This window comes from Somniosus microcephalus, chromosome 12 (genome assembly GCF_052327205.1).
Source record: "Somniosus microcephalus isolate GS21.2 chromosome 12, FLI_Smic_1.0, whole genome shotgun sequence".
In the NCBI taxonomy this organism is placed as follows: Eukaryota; Metazoa; Chordata; class Chondrichthyes; order Squaliformes; family Somniosidae; genus Somniosus; species Somniosus microcephalus.
The window spans coordinates 104,502,824-104,522,195 of NC_140998.1; the positions used below are offsets into that span (position 1 = coordinate 104,502,824).

Consider the following 19,372-nt stretch of genomic DNA (forward strand, 5'->3'; position numbering starts at 1 on the left):
GTAAGCGGACCAGCGACCCTCTACGACGGGAATCCAAACGGGTGCGAGTCTTCCTTGTTCGGCGGCTGCGGACCAAAAGGTAGACCACAGCCTCCTAAACCTGCAGGAGGGAAGAATGTGATAAAAATAATCACTTCCTGTGAACTGTGAACTATGAACTGTGTACATACCTCACTTCCTGTCATGTGTCACTTCCTGTTGGACTGGTATAAATACTGGTCTGTTCAGTATTGTAAGAGGCTTCTACCAGAGGCATGGTAAAGACCTCTCTTGTATATAGTGTGTTTATAAGTTACTTAAAGCTTACTTTAAAGTTACTTGATGGTAAGCCTCCTTTTTCTTACATCACAATGCATTTGTCTTCAATCAGTATTGCACACTTGATTTATTGGTAAGTCTAAATTTTGTTGGTGGATAAATCGCCATCTTGAGAATATATTTGGATTTTAAAAAGTACTGATGACATTTGGTTTATTGGGTTATTTCTCTTCATTTGTCCAATTGTGAATATTTTGGTTTCCGCAAAATCTTAAATCTTTTCTGTTTGTTGGGCTAATGCTCAGATTTATCTTAGTTTAAAAGCTAATGGCAGATTATAAAACATATATGCATTCACCTTAAGGATAAAATGTTGCAGCAAGAAATTTTGATTAATATGGAAGTCCTATTTTGTGCCAGTTAAGCTATGAATACCATTTTTATTAAAGCTTGCAATATTAGTTTGAGTTTGGTAGAAAGAAAATGGTATTTCAGAGTATAAAGAAGGTATTGTTTGCAGATTTTCAATGTAATAATGAAACATTGACTTTATATCCATTTGTGTTTGCAGTTGGACTTAGTGTTAGATTTTCTGAGCCAACCTTCATATAAATCTTCACATTCTTCAAGCATGAGTAGAATCACAGACCCATCAAGTCTGTGTCATTGTTTTCCCCACATGGGGCACCTAGTCTAATTTTGCTCTCCTCACTCACCATACTCTTTAATATTTTTCTGTTTTGTTTAAGCGGCTACCTAATTCTCCTCTATGAATTTATGGACCCTGCTTCAACAATAGTTTGAGGCAGGGAATTCCACATTCTAACCACCATCTGTGTAAAGATTCTTTTTCTAACTGACCCTTCAATTCTTTTGGTGATTATCAGAAATTTGTGCTGCCTTGTTACTGTTTTGCCAATTAGTGGAAATGATCCATCACTATCTTATGATTGCCCTTCACCACCTTGAAGATCTCTATTAGGTCACCCCTTAACCATCTCCACTCCAGTGAAAAAGCCCCAACTTTGCAAATGTCTTCATAATTATAACATCTCACCTCTGGTAATTTCCTAGTGAATCTATGCTGCACATTTTACATTGCTTTAATATCTTGTAATGGGGGAACCCAAAACCATACACAATACTCCCAACTAATTAAGTCTTGTATAAGTTCAACATCACCTACTTGCTTTAGTATTCTATGGCACTAGATACAAAAGCAAGAATTCCAGTTGTGCTTTTAATATAATTGTGCTGCCACCTTTTAATGACCTGTGTACCTGCACACCAAGCTCCTTTACTCCCATTAAAATACAGGAAACTTTGTGATATCCGGCACCGACGGGACCGAGCTGTTGCTGTCCCATCAAAACTGCCGGACAAACCAGTGCTAATGTTAAAACATACGGAGCTTTTGAGCTCCGTATCTGGCAACAAACCCAGTTTCTAAACAGTCGGCTGTAGCTTGCAAGCGTCTCTGTAGCTAAGCAACAGCTTTAGCTAGACCTTGCAGAGCCTGACTGGTGGAAAAAAAAAAGCAACGAAAAGATAAAAAACTTACTGAACCGACTCCTGAATTTTGCCGACAAATCCCCGGGGCCTGATAAACTACATCCTAGGGTACTTAAGGAGGTGGCCCTGGAGATAGCAGATGCTCTAAGGATCATCTTCCGGAACTCCATTGACTCGGGAACAGTACCCGTGGATTGGAGGGTAGCTAATGTTACCCCAATATTTAAAAAGGGGGGTAGAGAGAAAGCAGGGAATTATAGACCAGTAAGCCTTACATCGGTTGTGGGCAAAATGCTAGAGTCCATTATTAAGGATAAAATAGCGGAGCACTTGACAAATGGGGAAAGGATCGGACAGAGTCAACATGGATTTACAAAGGGTAAATCGTGTTTGACTAATCTGCTGGAATTTTTTGAGGAAGTAACTGGTAAAATAGATGGGGGAGAGCCAGTGGATGTGGTGTACCTTGACTTCCAGAAAGCCTTCGATAAGGTTCCACACAAAAGATTATCATGCAAAATTAAGGCTCATGGGATTGGGGGCAAAGTATTAACGTGGATAGAGAACTGGCTGGCGGATAGAAAACAGAGAGTTGGAATAAACGGCTCGTTTTCGGAGTGGCAGGCAGTGACCAGCGGGGTGCCGCAAGGATCTGTCCTGGGACCCCAGCTGTTCACAATATATATAAATGATCTGGATCAGGGAATTGGATGCAATATTTCCAAATTCGCTGACGACACTAAACTAGGAGGAGGGGTGGGCTCTGATGAGGATGTCAGGAGGCTACAGTGCGATTTGGACAGGTTGGGGGAATGGGCGGATACGTGGCAGATGCACTATAATGTGGATAAATGCGAGGTTATCCACTTTGGGGGTAAAAACAGGAGGGTAGATTATTATCTAAATGGCAATAGATTGGGAGATGGGGAAGTGCAGAGGGACCTGGGTGTTCTTGTGCACCAGTCACTGAAGGAGAGCATGCAGGTGCAACAGGCGATTAAGAAGGCAAATGGTATGTTGGCCTTCATATCAAGGGGGTTCGAGTATAGGAATAGGGATACCTTACTACAGCTGTACAAGGTGCTGGTGAGACCGCATCTGGAGTATTGTGTACAGTTTTGGTCGCCCCATCTGCGGAAGGATGTTCTTGCCATGGAAAGAGTGCAACGGCGATTCACCAGGCTGATACCTGGAATGGCGGGAATGACCTACGAAGAGAGATTAAATAGTTTGGGCTTGTACTCACTGGAGTTTAGAAGATTGAGAGGGGATCTCATCGAAACATATAAAATTATGGCAGGCCTGGACAGGCTGAATTCAGAGAGAATGTTTCCAATGGCCGGGGAGCACAGAACCAGGGGCCACAGTCTAAAAATAGCGGGCAAATCATTTAAAACAGAGATGAGGAAGAATTTCTTCACTCAGAGTGGTGAGCCTGTGGAATTCCCTGCCACAGAGGGCTGTGAAGGCTAATTCAATAAATATTTTCAAGAGAGAATTGGATATATTTCTGAAGGCTAAGGGGATTAAGGGTTACGGAGAAAAGGCGGGGACGGGGTACTGAACTGGTAAGATCAGCTATGATCTCAGACGAAGATCAGCCATGATCTCATTGAATGGCGGAGCAGGCTCGAAGGGCCGAATGGCCTACTCCTGTTCCTATCTCTATGTATCTATGTATCGAGCATTCCGGACAGTTAACCTCCGGATAAACCAAAGTTTCCTGTATTACTATTTATTTAAGATTTGTTTTCTTTCCCCATTCTTACTACCAAAATGTATAATTCACATTTTTCTACATTAAGCTTCATATTCAACTTTATTTTTTGATGAAAAATGTTGTTACTTTGTTGTACATTTTGAGGCTTATTTTTCAATTATTTTTCCCATTTCAGCCGAGACCAGTCAATGTTGATCTCCAAACAGATGCCACTCTTCAGGTTGACATTTCTGATGCTCTTAGTGAAAGAGATAAAGTAAAATTTACAGTTCACACAAAGGTAAAGGGATTTAAAATTTAAGATGAAAACTGAGCACTTTAAATGACCTGTACTTTTCTCTAATGTGTGGTAAACAGTGAAATATCATGCTAAAATTTGTGCAACAAGGTTTTGCATGTAGCTTTCATTGTTATCTGCAGCTAATTACTGTAAGTATTGTAGCAATGTAGTCTTATTCAGCTTCTGCTAAATGAAAATCTACAGGTGTTTGAATTTCTTGCCTGAATTTTTCAGGGCCTGCCACAAATTTCAAGGATTTTTTTTTTAATGAGTGACTGACTTGCTGTGCACAAATCTTTTTTGAAGTGAGCCCATACAATTATAGATTGAAGGACTATATTCTGGATGTTACAGCCTTATTAAAATATCAAAGTTTTTAAAGCACACTTGCTATGTTTCTATTGCTTGGCATCTTTGCTTAATTACAAGTGACGAGGCTCATAAAATCTATGGAAATGATAATTGATTAATAATAAGTGTCAAACTTGATCTCTGGTTGTAGACCCTCCAGAGAGCCTACACTGGCAGTGCTGATAAAGATTGGGAACTCGCTTGTGGGAACATGGATGCAACAGTGTGCTGTACTCTGGTATAGTGTATCAGTGTACCAACACAGGATTATACTTCACTAATTGTACGTCTATATTGAAATATCAGGCACTGTTGGAAAAAATCCTAGAATTTGGGGCTTGATTATATTCCAAATTGAAACAGATGTGGTTACTTTAAGCTAATCTTCATTATAGTATAGTTCCTATAAACTGGAGGTGACTGTTCTGTAGAAGTTTATAATTGCAATTATTGTGGAAGCTACAAAATGTTATTCCATAGTTTCTTGTCTTTTCCATTATCTAAAATCCAATTTGTATGTTCTCAATTACTTTTTGCTTACTACTTCATGTGTTAGGAATGGTTAAGTTTGTTAGTTAAGGCAACAGTTTGTACGTTCTACAAATTTTAAAGCCTCTAAATCAAATTTGTTGACAGTTTGTGTGTAATTAGGAAAAATTAATTCACATTGAAATTCATTACCATTTTAAACTTAAGATGAAAATTTTGAACTGCAAATTTTGTCCAGTTTTGTGATCTGCAGTATATAAGGGCAACTAGGGATGGGCAATAAATGCAGGCCTTGCCAGCGACGCCCACATTCCATGAATGAACGAATAAATTAAAAAAAAAATCATGCTATAATAATTTATATAAAAGGTATTTTACGTAGCTTAAATGGTTAATTACTAGACGCAAGGTAGGAATAGAGGCTTAAGCACAGAGCTTCTGGTAAGCAAATCATTTTCAAAGATTTTGTTTTAGTGGCACTGTTTGTTAACATTTAGGGACATGTTAATATAGTGTCCAGTGTTTTATTTCAACAAAGGATTGGCATTTCAGCTTGAAATACATTGGAGGCTGTTGCTTAATGTGATTCATTTAATTTACTATTTGTGTTGTGTTGAAACTAATTGCACAAACCGAAAATAATTTTTGTAAATCACTTTGGATTTTTCTTCGGGGCTAGACTATCCTTACTTTAAAAAAAAACTTGCCCTCAACACCTTTGTCCTTAGAGTACCTTTCGATCTCTAATCTCCCGTTCTTGTCGAGGACCCTGAATGTTTCATTGTTGCCCAACTACTATTTGCCATCCCTGTTTGAATCCCTTTAATCTGGTTTCTGATCATCCCACAGTACCGAAACTACCCAGGTCAAAGTCATCAACAATATCTTGTGTGACTGCAGTTGTGGCTCACCATTCCTCCTAACCTTCAACCTCTTACCTGCTATAAACACTAGTGTTCTGTCCATTCTCCTCCAACACCCCCCTCTCATATGGTCCACTTCAGTGGCATTCCATCTATCTTGGTGCAGTTACCACATTTCTTCTAATGGTTTCTCCTCCCATACCTGCATATCCACTTGAGGTGTGCCCCAGGATTCAGTACTTGCTCCCTCCCTATTTACAATCTACATATTACCCCTTGCCAACATCATTCATTGGAAGCAGCTTTTGTATGTAACCCGATAATTGCCTTTTTGACACTACACTTGTACTATCCCACTGTCTGTCAAACATCTGTTCTTCGATGAGTTCCTTCTCATCATGTAACTTCCCACTCAGTGCTGGCAAAATTGAAGCCATCCTTTTTGGCTCTTGCCTTGTGCCTCTGGCGTCAACTCCATCAGCTTTTCTGGCTGTTTGCTTTGGCTGCTACCTCATGGTGCATGACCTCAGCATTTTTTTGACCGAAAGCCTAGATTTCTACCTCATCTGGTTGCAATAAGAAATAGGAGCAGGAGTAGGCCGTACGGCCCCACGAGCTTGTTCCGCCATTCAATAAGATCATGGCTGATCATCGACCTCAACTCCACTTTCCCACCCGATCCTCATATCCCTTGATTCCCCTAGATTCGAAAAATCTATCTATCTCAGCCTTGAATATACTCAAAGACTCAGCATCCACAACCCTCTGGGGCAGAAAATTCCAAAGATTCACAACCCTCAGTGAAGAAATTAAATGGCCTACCCCTTATTCTGAGACTATGCCCCCTAGTTCTAGACACTCCAGCCAGAGGAAACAACCTCTCCGCATCTACCTTGTCAATCCCCTTCAGAATCCTGTATATTTCAATGAGATCACCTCTCATTCTTCTAAACTCCAGAGAGTATAGGCCCATTCTACACAACCTCTCATCCCAGGAATCAATCTAGTGAACCTTCGTTGCACTGCCTCCAAGGCAAGTATATCCTTGCTTAGATAAGGTGACCAAAACTGTGCACAGTACTCCAGGTGTGGTCTCACCAAGGCCCTGTACAATTGTAGCAAGACTTCCTTACTGTTATACTCCAACCCCCTTGCAATAAAGGCCAACATGCCATTTGCCTTCCTTATTGCCTGCTGTACCTGCATGCTAGCTTTCTGTGTTTCTTGCACGAGGACACCCAAATCTCTCTAAGCACCAACATTTAAAAGTTTCTCACCATTTAAAAAATATTCTGTTTTTCTATTCTTCCTACCAAAGTGAATAACCTCACATTTCCCTACATTATACTCCATCTGCCACCTTACTGCCCACTCACTTAGTCTATCTATATCCCTTTGCAGACTGTGTTCTCCTCACAGCTTGATGTCCCACCTAGCCCTGTATCGTCAGCAAACTTGGGTACATTACACTCGGCCCCTTCATCTAGGTCATTAATATTGATTGTAAATAGCTGAAGCCCCAGCACTGATCCTTGCGGCACCCCACTAGTTATAGCCTGCCAACCTGACAAAGACCCGTTTATCCCTGCTCTCTGTTTTCTGTCCATTAACTAATCCTCTATCCATGCTACTATATTACCCCCAACCCCATGAGCCCTTGTCTTGTGTAATAACCTTTTATGTGGCACCTTATCGAATGCCTTTTGGAAATCCAAATATACTACATCCACTGGTTCCCCTTTATCTACGCTGCTAGTTACATCCTCAAAAAGCTCTAATAAATTTGTCAAACATGATTTCCCTTTCATAAAACCATGCTGACTCTGCCTAATCATGTTATCATTTTCTAAGTGCCCTGATACCACTTTCTTAATAATGGATTCCAGCATTTTCCCAATGACTGATGTCAGGCTAACTGGCCTGTAGTTCCCTGTTTTCTCTCCCTCCTTTTTTGAATAGCGGTGTTACATTTGCTACCTTCCAATCCGCTGGGACCATTCCAGAATCTAGGGAATTTTGGAAGATCAAAACCAATGCATCCACTATCTCTGCAGCCACCTCTTTTAGAACACTAGGATGTAGGCCATCAGGTCCAGGGGATTTGTTGGCTTTTAGTCCCATTAGTTTCTCTAGTACTTTTTCTCTACTTAAATTAATTACATTAAGTTCCTCACCCTCATTAGACCCTTGGTTCCCCACCATTTTTGGTATGCTTTTTGTGTCTTCTACTTTGAAGAGAGATACAAAATATTTATTGAACATTTCTGCCACTTCCTTATTCCCCATAATAATTTCTCCTGTCTTACCTCTAAGGGACCAACGTTTACTTTTGCTACTCTCTTCCTTTTTACATACTTGTAGAAGCTCTTGCCATCTGTTTTTATATTTCTTGCTAGTTTTCTCTCATTCTATTTTTTCCCCTTTTTATCAATTTTTGGTCATCCTTTGCTGGTTTCTGAAACTCTCCCAATCCTCAGGCTTACTACTATTCTTCACAACATTATAAGCTTCTTCTTTCAATCTAATGCTATCTTTAACTTCTTTAGTTAGCCACGGATGGATCACTTTTCCCGTGGAGTTTTTGTTTCTCAATAGAATGTATTTTTATTGAGGATTATTAAATATTTCTTTAAATGCTAGCCACTGCTTATCTACCGCCATACCTGTTAATCTATTTTTCCAATCTACCTTAGCCAACTCACCCCTCGTACCTATGTAATTGGCTTTATTTAAGTTTAAGACTCTCGTTTTCGGACTTAGGCAAGTCACTCTCAAACTTAACGTGAAATTCTATCATATTATGATCACTCTTCCCCAGAGGATCCTTTACTATGAGATTGCTAATTAACTGTGTCTCATTTCACAATACAAGATCTAAAATAGCCTGTTCCCTGGTTGGTTCCATGACGTATTGTTCTAGGAAACTGTCCCAAATGCATTCCATGAACTCCTCCTCCAGACTACCTTTGCCAATTTGATTTGTCCAGTCTATATGAAGAGTAAAGTTGTGGTAAACCACTTTTATCGTTCACTATCGTTACACTATGTTTATATCGTTACACTATGGTTATCACTGTTTACACTGTTGTATCACTACACAAGGTCACCTCTTGTCACGCTGTTATACCTGGGCTGACCACAGCTGACTCCGCCCATGGCTCCGCCTGCTTGCCCAGGTATAAAGGTGGTCGACTGGCTGGTATTCCTCCTTGTTGGACCCGATCACCCACGAGGGTGGGCTCTGTTATTTAGCCAATAAAAACCTATAGTTACTATCTTAACTCGTCGCTTTTCATTGAATGAATTGATAGGTATATCAAAAGTCCCCCATGATTATTGCATTACTTTTGTTATAAGCTCCTACTATTTCTTGATTAATATTCTGTCCAACGGTATAGCTACTGTTAGGGGGCCTATATACTACTACCACCAGTGCTTTCTGCCCCTTGTTATTCCTTATCTTCACCCCTACTGATTCTACTTCCTGATCTTCCGTGCCGAGATCCTTTCTCTCTACTGTCCTTATGTCATCCTTTATTATCAGGGCTACCCCCCCCACCCCCCCAGCTTTTCCATTCTGCCTGTCTTTCGAAACGTCAGTTATCCTGAAACATTGGTCACCTTGCAACCATGTCTCTGTAATGGCCATTAGATCAAGCTCATTTATCTCTTTGTACCACTAGTTCATCTATCTTGTTATGAATGCTTCATGCATTCAGATAAAGAGCCTTTAATTTTTTTTTTAGCATTATTCCCTGCTTTGACCTTATTCTCTGCTGCACTGCTACCATTAAACTCTGTCCCTTCCTGTCACACTCTGCTTATTTTTGCCCAAATTGCTACACTGCTCTATTGTCTTGACCTTTCTCTTTAGATTTCTAAATTTCCCCTCACCTGACCCCTCCCCCACAAAAGGCCATCTTCCATCTCTAGAACTGTTCTGTTGTGTTACTCCGTCTGCAGCGGAAATCCTCATCACCTCATGGAGCGATTTCTCAAATATGTTTTTCACCGCCTTCCCTACCTCTTCTTCTCAACCTTCAGCTAATCCAACACTCTGTCCTGAGTTCTGTTCTGCACAAAGTTGCACAAATCCAACTCTGTCCTCATTCTGCTCCGCTCGTCCCTTGTACCCCAATGAATTGATTTCAAGATCATTATAATAATAATAATCAACTTTATTGTCATTGTTAGTGCACAAGTGCAGTACAACGAAATGTAGGCTTGCGGCTCCCGAGAGTGTACATTTAGATTAAGACATTTAAACATTCAACATACATTTGGCTTGTAATACATTAACATAAACATAACCATAATAAAGTGCATTGGCAGATGTGCAGGCTTTAGGGTTTATTTGTGGAGTTCAGTAGGATGACAGCCCTGGGAAAGAAGCTGTTCCTAAATCTGGTCGTACGGGTGCGAATGCATCTGTAGCGTCTCCCAGATGGCAGGAGGGCAAACAGACTGTGGCTGGGGTGGGTAGGGTCTTTGATGATGGACCGTGACCTCCGTAAACAGCGTTTCTGGTATATGTGCTCTATGGTCGGTAGCTGGGTGCCGGTAATGCGTTGGGGCAGTTTTGACTACCCGCTGCAGGGCTTTCCGGTCATAGTAGCTACAGCTGCCATACCATACTGTGATACAGTTCGTCAGGATGCTCTCTATAGTCCATGTTTTCAAATTCTTCAGTCTTATTTGGATAATCTGTTCCACCTATATAACCCAACTGACATCCCCTGATAGCAGATTGTTCCCCATCTCCTCTGCTCATCCATTGGAGACTGATCAGTCAGCTGTTATGCCTCTGCCATTTGGAACTGTTCCAAAACCTCTTAACCTCCTTGCTTCTCTCCCTGCTTTCCGAAGCCTCCTAAAAACGTATCTCTCAAACTGTGCCTTCAGTCTTTTCCCCATTCCTTACTTGTTAGTTATTGTCATCTTCTCCCCATTGTCAAGTGCTCTGATTTTTTTTTATATAAATGCAAATTTGGTTCTCAGGATTCTTGGCAGTTACGCAAGTTAAGAATCTTTTGCTAAATCACAAAGCATCTTCTATAATGTTTATTGCACCTACCACATAACAATTCTTTTTTTCTTTAAAACAGATTAAAGCTAAGTTGTGGATGTTGTAATTTAACATGTGCTTGTTTTCCTGCAGAGTACTCTACCTAATTTCAAACAGGATGAATTTTCTGTAGTTCGTCAACATGAAGAATTTGTCTGGCTTCACGATGCTTTTGTTGAAAATGAAGAATATGCTGGCTATGTTGTGAGTGTTATAGAAATTTAATAGTATACTGGTTACAATACAACATACATTTTCCTTACCAACTGTGAATGTTTTAAGTGTCCTGAGCTAAGTTAGTGTTTATTTATATACATAATCTATAAAAGAATTCTTAAAATTATAAATGACAAACAATGAAGGAAAAGTTCAATTGAACTGATGAACCTTATGTTCCTTGAATGTGTCTTCCTCTCCCAAACAGCATTTGGGATAAATGGTTCATTCTCAGACTGGCAATCAGTAACTAGTGGTGTTCCGCAGGGGTCAGTGCTGGGACCCCAACTCTTTACAATCTATATTAATGATTTGGAGGAAGGGACCGAGTGCAACGTGTCCAAGTTTGCCGACGATACAAAGATGGGAGGGAAAGCAGTGAGTGAGGAGGACATAAAAAAACCTGCAAAAGGACATAGACAGGCTAAGTGAGTGGGCAAAAATTTGGCAGATGGAATATAATGTTGGAAAGTGTGAGGTTATGCACTTTGGCAGAAAAAATCAAAGAGCAAGTTATTATCTAAATGGAGAGAAACTGCAAAGTGCTACAGTACAAAGGGATCTGGGGGTCCTGGTGCATGAAACACAGAAGGTTAGTATGCAGGTACAGCAGGTGATCAGGAAGGCCAATGGAATCTTGGCTTTTATTGCGAGGGGGATGGAGCATAAAAGCAGGGAAGTCTTGCTGCAGTTATACAGGGTACTGGTGAGGCCACACCTGGAATACTGCGTGCAGTTTTGGTTTCCATATTTAAGAAAAGATATACTTGCTCTCGAGGCAGTTCAGAGAAGGTTCACTCGGTTGATTCCGGAGATGAGGGGGTTGACTTATGAGGAAAGGTTGAGTAGGTTGGGCCTCTACTCATTGGAATTCAGAAGAATGAGAGGCGATCTTATTGAAACATATATAAGATTGTGAGGGGGCTTGATCGGGTGGATGCGGTGAGGATGTTTCCACTGATGGGTGAGACTAGAACTGGGGGGCATAATCTTAGAATAAGGGGCTGCCCTTTCAAAACTGAGATGAGGAGAAACTTCTTCACTCAGAGGGTAGTAAATCTATGGAATTTGCTACCTCGGAGAGCTGTGGAAGCTGCGACACTAAATAAATTTAAAACGGAGATAGACCGTTTCCTAGCTGATAAGGGAATAAGGGGTTATGGGGAGAGGGCAGGGAAGTGGACGTGAGTCTAAGTTCGGATCAGCCATGATCCTATTGATTGGCGGAGCAGGCTCGAGGGGCCGTATGGCCTACTCCTGCTCCTACTTCTTATGTTCTTATGATTCCCCTTTAATATTTGAGTTGGTGGTGGTTTTGTATGGTGGAACCGATACTGTAATCTGATGGATTGCAATTTACTTACTGCGCATCATTTTTCTAAACAATTATTAGAGCAAAACAAACCACTAGTATATTGGGCGCTTAAACACATTTGATAAGGTAGTCCAAATATAGCTTGAGCGAAGGAAATAACGTAAAATTAATAAATCTTTAGAGCACAAGAGTGTCTTAGAGAGAGGCCTGTCAGTGTGGCAGAAGCTAAGCTCTGTCCTTCTGCAAATTATAAAATGATGGCCTTTTTAATAAATATATTAACCTTTCCTATGACGTACTATTTTCCACAAAATGTTGCTTCCTTGTAACACTTTGTCAGTATTTTTAATGGAAATGTATGTAAACATTTGGGATTCTGTATGTAAATATTTAAACATTACATAATGGGGAAAATAATTTCTAAACTGTCAATTCATTGACGAAATAATTGAATAACTCATGTTTTTTGAAAAAAGGCTCGTCAAAAAAGTCTCTTTCTCACTGGCTGAAATTTCTGTCCAAAATAAACAATTTTTTAAAATGACATTTATAACAGGATTAAATGTACTTGTTAAATTGTTTTTGTGTCTTTTAATACATTCATTAACATTTTGATTTGAATGCTCAGTCTCTGCCATAAGCCTGGCTTTGATATTTTTGCCCAGAGCTGTGCATCTGAGCTGAATTTGGTTTGTACACTCTGAGCATATACCCTGTATAGTGTACCTAATTTCTCAAGATGCATCAGTACTGTTCAGTCAATGCTACTGATGGGATATTTTTTCTTTAGCTCCTGTTACTTTCTGCCCACTTTTTTCAAATAATTTTGAAAAAAAGAAGGCAGATGACAAAGCTGAAAAAAAGCTTTTTTTACAGAGGTGAAATTTATATTGTGTTTTTTTAAAAACAGAACAGGGGCTGTGTGTGTGTGTCTGAGAGAAAAAAATGACGATGTTTTCATAACACATCTGTTGTAGCTTTTTTGTGTTCATTTAGTTCAATTAAAAAAAAGATACATTTTGGAAACCAACTAATTATCTCCACCTGCATATTTTTTTAAAACAGAAAATATCATCGCTAATTGCATAGACCTGTGATAGAGATTCTAATTTTTAACACCTATGAAACAGGAGATGGGGAAGGTGGGTTAGGGGGGAAGAGAGAAATGCACAAAGACAGAGTGAGAATGATGGGGTGTTTCTTTCCTCATTCTAATTTGACTTCTGTCTTTTTTTTTAAAAACTTCAATTTTGAAGGCAAATAGTATTTGAGGGAAACATAGGATGGGAGGAGGGAATCTTGTTGAATGTAATAAATTGTACAGCAAATAATTTCATTTGATGTTTGAGGAATCCGTCAATGTTTGAGAAATCCTTCAATTTTTGTATCAACTTGGAGAGCAAGTTTACACTACCAGTTATATAGTTCTAGTTTTAAATGTTGTCAAATAAAGACTCGAATAAAAGACACAAGTAGGATGTGGTGACATTCAAATTCTGGCATACTCTTTATCTACTTTGTTTGAAAGTACAACTCTTGAATATTGTGAAATTATGTGCCTGTTGCTAATTATTTCCTCTGGTTTTAGTTTGATGTAGAAATTACCAAGTTTAGTACCACCATCTGGTTTACCAGACTTAGTGACACACAATGGAGCAAAATTATAAAATATCTTCTAAATCTCCAAAATCAGCTCGTCTTTGTGCCTGTTTTAAATGCAGGCTTACAGTTTCTGAGAATGCCCAGGCATCCACTTTAGTAGACTGTGTGGAGGGATGGGGGGCGGGAGATGCCACTTGAGTGGATTCGGTTTGTGTAATAGTACAGAATGTTAAAGTTTGGATTAGATAAAGATAAGCAAACATGTGGATAAGTGAAAATAATCTGTACCTCCCATGAAGGCATTGCAAACTCCAGCCTAATTTTGCTAAATGGGATCGAAGTGTACTGAGATGTGAAAGTCTTCAAATTTCTTGGCATGATACTTTATACTTGAATTAAATGCTGATTCACTTCTTTCTGGGAAGTAGTATTGAGAAATTGTATGGTCAAACACAAATTGCATTGGAAATGTTTTCTGGTATCCACAACAGAAAACCACAATATTATGGTAAATCTTGTCCTTGACATCCTGATGGTCACAGATTGGGTTTCTGTTTTCCTTCTGCTGAGTTATGTACTCAATAGTTCATCTTGCAACTTTTTAGTCCACTATTTCTGTTGGCTAGTGAGGCAAATTTTCTTCTGTTTTTCAACTTTAAACCCATGACCACTTTTAAGAGCTACATTACTAAGGCACTCAAGTATTTGAAAAGTCTGATTTGACTACATAATGTTTGAAGCATATTTAACTTTTCATGGTTACTGACATTGCTGAGAATGTTAGGGTTTCAAAATGTATTCCGATTGCTATATCTGCTTCAAGAATGTAAGAAAATGTCAAGGATGAGAAAAGGCGATTTGGTCTATCAAGCTTAGCACTTGTACTGTCTAGTACTGAATTGCATTGTGAACTACCTTAGCTTTGATTCTAGTACTTCACCTGCTGGATCTTTCCAAACATTAATCACCCTTTGAGTAAAGACTTTTTTTTAAGTACAACTCTTGTGTTGCACAGTATCACTCTAGGAAGCTGAAGTTAAAAGTATTTCCATTGCAAGATCCAGGAAATAAATTTACTGCTGCAACAAATAAAACTAAGAGATAGAGTTTCTGCTTTGGATGCAATTGGGAAATTAGGTGCAAATTGTGCTGGTTAGGTTACAGATGTTACAATTCAAGTTTCCGCTAAAGTGCATTTGCATAATCACAAATGGAATATCTTCCATGAGCCAGAGCAATCGGACTTTGTAATAGAACGTAATTTTTTTCTTTGCATTAAACAATATTCATATATTTAAGAGTGGTACCCTGGTGCAGTTTTATTAATACAGCTGAAAATGGGTTATCACAAAAAAAAGCATTTTTGATAGGGTCTAGCTCTCCACCTATGAGTAACCTGATTTTAAATCACTGAAAATGACTTTTAAAAAAAAGCCAATGAACCATTCTAGTTTCATTGGTGTAGTATAGTCAGTTTCTCAGTAAATTAACCATTTTTAAATATGAAAAATCTTTTAAAATGATGATCTAGTGCTTGTGTGCCTAAGTAAACAAGCTCAATTTGAAGACCCTCCTTGCAATTGGTGGAAACTCACCATCCTCATTATTTTGATCTGGGAGCGTGGCCAGCTTTGTGGGCGGGGCTGGCTTCGGATTAAATAATTTTAAAACCAGTGTTAAAGATCATGGAAACTTGATTTACACTTGATGTAACTTGCACTTGAATTTCCACAATCTTCTGCGCTGGTTCGGCCAATTTCACCCGGATTGTGCTGATAAAACTAGCCGTAACTCTAAGCCTTGAATTTTAGGGTTTTGAAGATAGTTGTATTTTATTTTCTTTGTCACTGATTCCAGGGGATCTTCCTAGATATAATGTCCTAATACTGTTTTATCTGTTTACTCTTTAGGTTGACATTAAGTCATTACTGTAGATCAGTTCCATTTTAATTGCAGCGTTGCCAGAGAAGTAGCTCTCCTTGCATCCTTATAATTTCCTCATTTGTAATGTTAGCAAACAGTTAGCCTTTTGTTTTATTACATTGCTTTGCAATCACATTGTATAATTATGCAGTTGTGAGCTGTATACTATGCATTCTGTTACACTAGTCACTGGTTGCCTGTGTTAACTAATTATAATGAAGCTGTTTGTTGCAAACCAGTTAATTGTTCTGGCTGGGACAGGATAGTTTTCAGACAGGAAAGGTAAACTTAGAATTCTAAAGGATGGTATACTGTTGTATAATTTGTATTTTGGAGAGGAGGGAGCTAAAAGAATGTAATTTAATTGATATGGAGTATGTTGAGCATATGTTTCCTAGGATCTCCTATATAATGTAAATGCAACAGGAAGAATTACATTAAATGTACTAATTGTGCAAGGAGGGCTTTTATAAAAAAAAACAACAACTTTTGAGTGGGCTGTAATGGACTCGCATTTTACAGTTTGATATTTCTATTTAGAAGTTAATCTTGTTTTTGACAATGAAAATGTGTTCATGGCTGCTTGTTTCTTCCAGTAGCCCAAAAGTGGGACAATACTAAAAAGTTAAGGAAGTAACTATATATTTATATCAACTAAAGTAAATGTAATCTCAACAGATCCCACCAGCACCTCCAAAGCCTGACTTTGATGCTTCAAGAGATAAACTTCAGAAACTAGGGGAAGGAGAGGGATCAATGACCAAGGAAGAGTTCACAAAGATGAAGCAGGAACTTGAAGCGTGAGCATACTATGCCATGCAGTTTAACATAGCCAATACATTGTCTTGCAGTTGTTAATGGTGACTTTAAAATATTTTCTTGTTACAGTGAGTACCTGGCTATATTCAAGAAAACCGTTGCCATGCATGAAGTCTTTTTGTGTCGTGTAGCTGCACATCCAGTTCTTCGAAATGACTTAAACTTTCATGTCTTCTTGGAATATAATCAAGATGTCAGTTGAGTTTACTTTATAAGGTCTTTTATATGTAGTATTTACATTGGCGCGATTAGTTTCCTTTTCAATTCATTTATGGTAAATGAGCAGTTAATGGGAAAATGGCATGATATGCTTGTATTTTGACAGTGTTCATGTTTACTGTGTTGTGCTGGGTTACTTCCCTTATTTTCTCCATTTCAAGTATTTGGTCTGCTTGGAATGCAACTTTAATGCATGTCTTAATGTTCAGTAATGGAAACAAATCAAAAGTTACTTAGTTCAGAGTTTTAAAGTTTTTTTACATTCTTTGAAAAGTTACGTTTTAACATTTGCATTTGATGTGAATGAAGACACCTTTTTAACTGGCAGCAACCTCTAGTTTTGTAAAACTGATCTCCAAGGTAAGAGTATAACCATATCAAAGGACTTGGCATCTGGGTAAATTCAGAATGGATACCTTTCTCCTTGATATAAATGACCTGCCTTCACTTGAAGATTTGTAGTGTTGAATTAATAGTCTTTTTCAAAAGTTGAACAAATATACATGTAGAGCCTCTTGCTCTGATGGTGTAATTGAACTTGTAATGGCTGACTGAACCATTTATAAATTATTAAACGTAGTCTGCTTATGCTAACACTAAATACTGAAAATATTAGTTGGTTGTAGTGCTACGACAATGATTAAAGACAAGTTTGCATCAGCAATTTCCTCACGTGGCACCTTCCAGATGTCGGGCATATTGTCTGGAGCAGACTATGATCAGAGTAATATTGGAAGGAGAGGTTGCTTTGGGCTGCTTTAGTACACCTCCTTGCAGCAGGTTAAACATTGAACTTGATGGAAACTGGGAAGATTGAGTGCCTGCCTCCTTTATTTGATCACCTTTTAGGGATTTAGATACCTGAAGACATAAAATACATAGAACCTGTAGAGGTGCCCAATATCTGCTTGCTTCCTTCCCACAGCAGAGAGGATTGGGAACTAATAGTGTGAGCAAATTAAATAGTAGCATTGTGTGTTGGTCATTTACTGTGCTTTACCACCATGCTGTATAAAAATATGCTTTAATAAAATAAATATATTTTGATGGGGAGTTGGGTAAATGTTCACTTTTTTTAATCCTGTTGTCATCCACCTGGCTTGATGCCTACAGCAGAGAGATCAGCTTGCTGCCAATGCCTTAGTAGCCAGCCTCCATTAGGTGCCAGGGATCAGGAACCAAAGAGGGAAAAACTTGAGCCTATGTTGGTCCTTGCTCCCTACCACCTCTTGTATATTTGTAATTGAGAAATAATAATAGATTGCAGATTTTTGTTTGTCAGAAATTGTTAACTTTCTAAAACTAGATTGTTAATTGAATTTACACTTATATGGAACAGTACTTCTTTAAGCACTGTACTAGTTATGGTAACTTTATTTTGTTTTTTAAGCTGAGTATTCGTGGAAAAAATAAAAAGGAGAAACTGGAGGATTTCTTTAAGAATATGGTAAAATCAGCTGATGAAGTACTTGTTGCAGGTGTTAAGGTACGTTAATGTTTTTGTATTTAAAGACCAAGAAAATTGATGAATCTGTATTAAAAGTTTAGTCTGTAATATTGTCATACTATAATAATATAGTGAGCATGCATTGTTGTCAACCATGTGACACCATATACCAATCCACTCCTAACATTCGCCTATCCTAGACCAAATAGAACTCTTTAAAAACAAAGCAGTTGTGTTGGATTTTGTATTTATTTCAGGTTGTTTGCTGAAGAAAAACAAACAGGAATCTGTTCCAGTTCCCAATAAATTCTAGTTTAATTATTTTTGAGTATGTGGTTGAGGAAGACCCACAGAAAGCAGAGCAGGATAATAACCAGGCCAGAAGCTGTGCAAGTGCACAGCAAACCAAATCATGGCACAGCTGATAAGGAGAGAAGCAATTATGAACTAAAATAGCATCAGACAGAGAGGCAGGGAATTTTCTTAGAGGAAGCAAAAAGACATGTAGAGGGAGTAAGTTGGGAGAGAACCACCACCTCCCCTTGATATACTGATTATCACCCACCAGCAGCCTCTGGGAAAGATAAGAGCCCAATCCATATAAATCCATCAGCAAGGTCACAAAATCTGTTAGCTTTTGTGTTAAATATTTTATACCAATGTGAGAATTGGGGTGCTGAACTTATTGCTGCTAGTTTTCCATACTGAAGCACTTCACTTCAATTGTTGTACCATGTTCAACCTGTAGTAATGTTAGAATTGCACCAAAACATCAAGAATAGATAAATCTAATGCCATAATTAACTAGTTTTGCATTTGTTAAAAATATGTACATCCTGTCTAATTGGCCTACATACAATACATGCATATCATTACAAAATGTTGACATTTGTGAAGTTTCATTGATAAAGCAAAAACATCAAGAAACAACTAAATAGAAAGTTAGGTAATGCCGTTCTTGTTGCATTACGTCTACCAAACTGCAGGCTAGGTCATTGGAAAAGGGGTTAAATCTCGCCTATTTTTTCATTTGCATCATTTTCACTTAATGCCATTGTGGATTTTTAAAATAGAATTTTCTACTTAACCAGGAGTTAATTACATGGTTGAAGAAAATTCTAATGTATCAGTTTTTAAATGATATAAAAACATCAGCTTTGCTTAGTCACCAGTACCCTGGCAGCCTAACATTCGTTATCATGGATGCTGGCAAAATAGTCCCAAAAAATGTTTGCTGGATATTTGTTAACCTGTATGAACTATTTTATTGGCTGCATCACTGATGCTTTCCAG

At 38.6% G+C, this 19,372-nt stretch overlaps 1 protein-coding gene across 3 annotated transcripts in view; it reads left to right on the plus strand.

The window, feature by feature from the left end:
• The window catches only part of snx6 (sorting nexin 6), a 57,683-nt gene that overhangs the window by 11,253 nt on the left and 27,058 nt on the right, over window positions 1-19,372 (plus strand). For all 3 annotated transcript variants that reach the window (XM_086003372.1, XM_086003373.1, XM_086003371.1), the window contains exons 3-7: window positions 3,666-3,770; window positions 10,632-10,742; window positions 16,273-16,394; window positions 16,483-16,606; window positions 18,023-18,118. In XM_086003372.1, coding sequence (XP_085859498.1) covers window positions 3,666-3,770; window positions 10,632-10,742; window positions 16,273-16,394; window positions 16,483-16,606; window positions 18,023-18,118 — 558 coding nt within the window. The remainder of the gene's footprint in view (window positions 1-3,665; window positions 3,771-10,631; window positions 10,743-16,272; window positions 16,395-16,482; window positions 16,607-18,022; window positions 18,119-19,372) is intronic.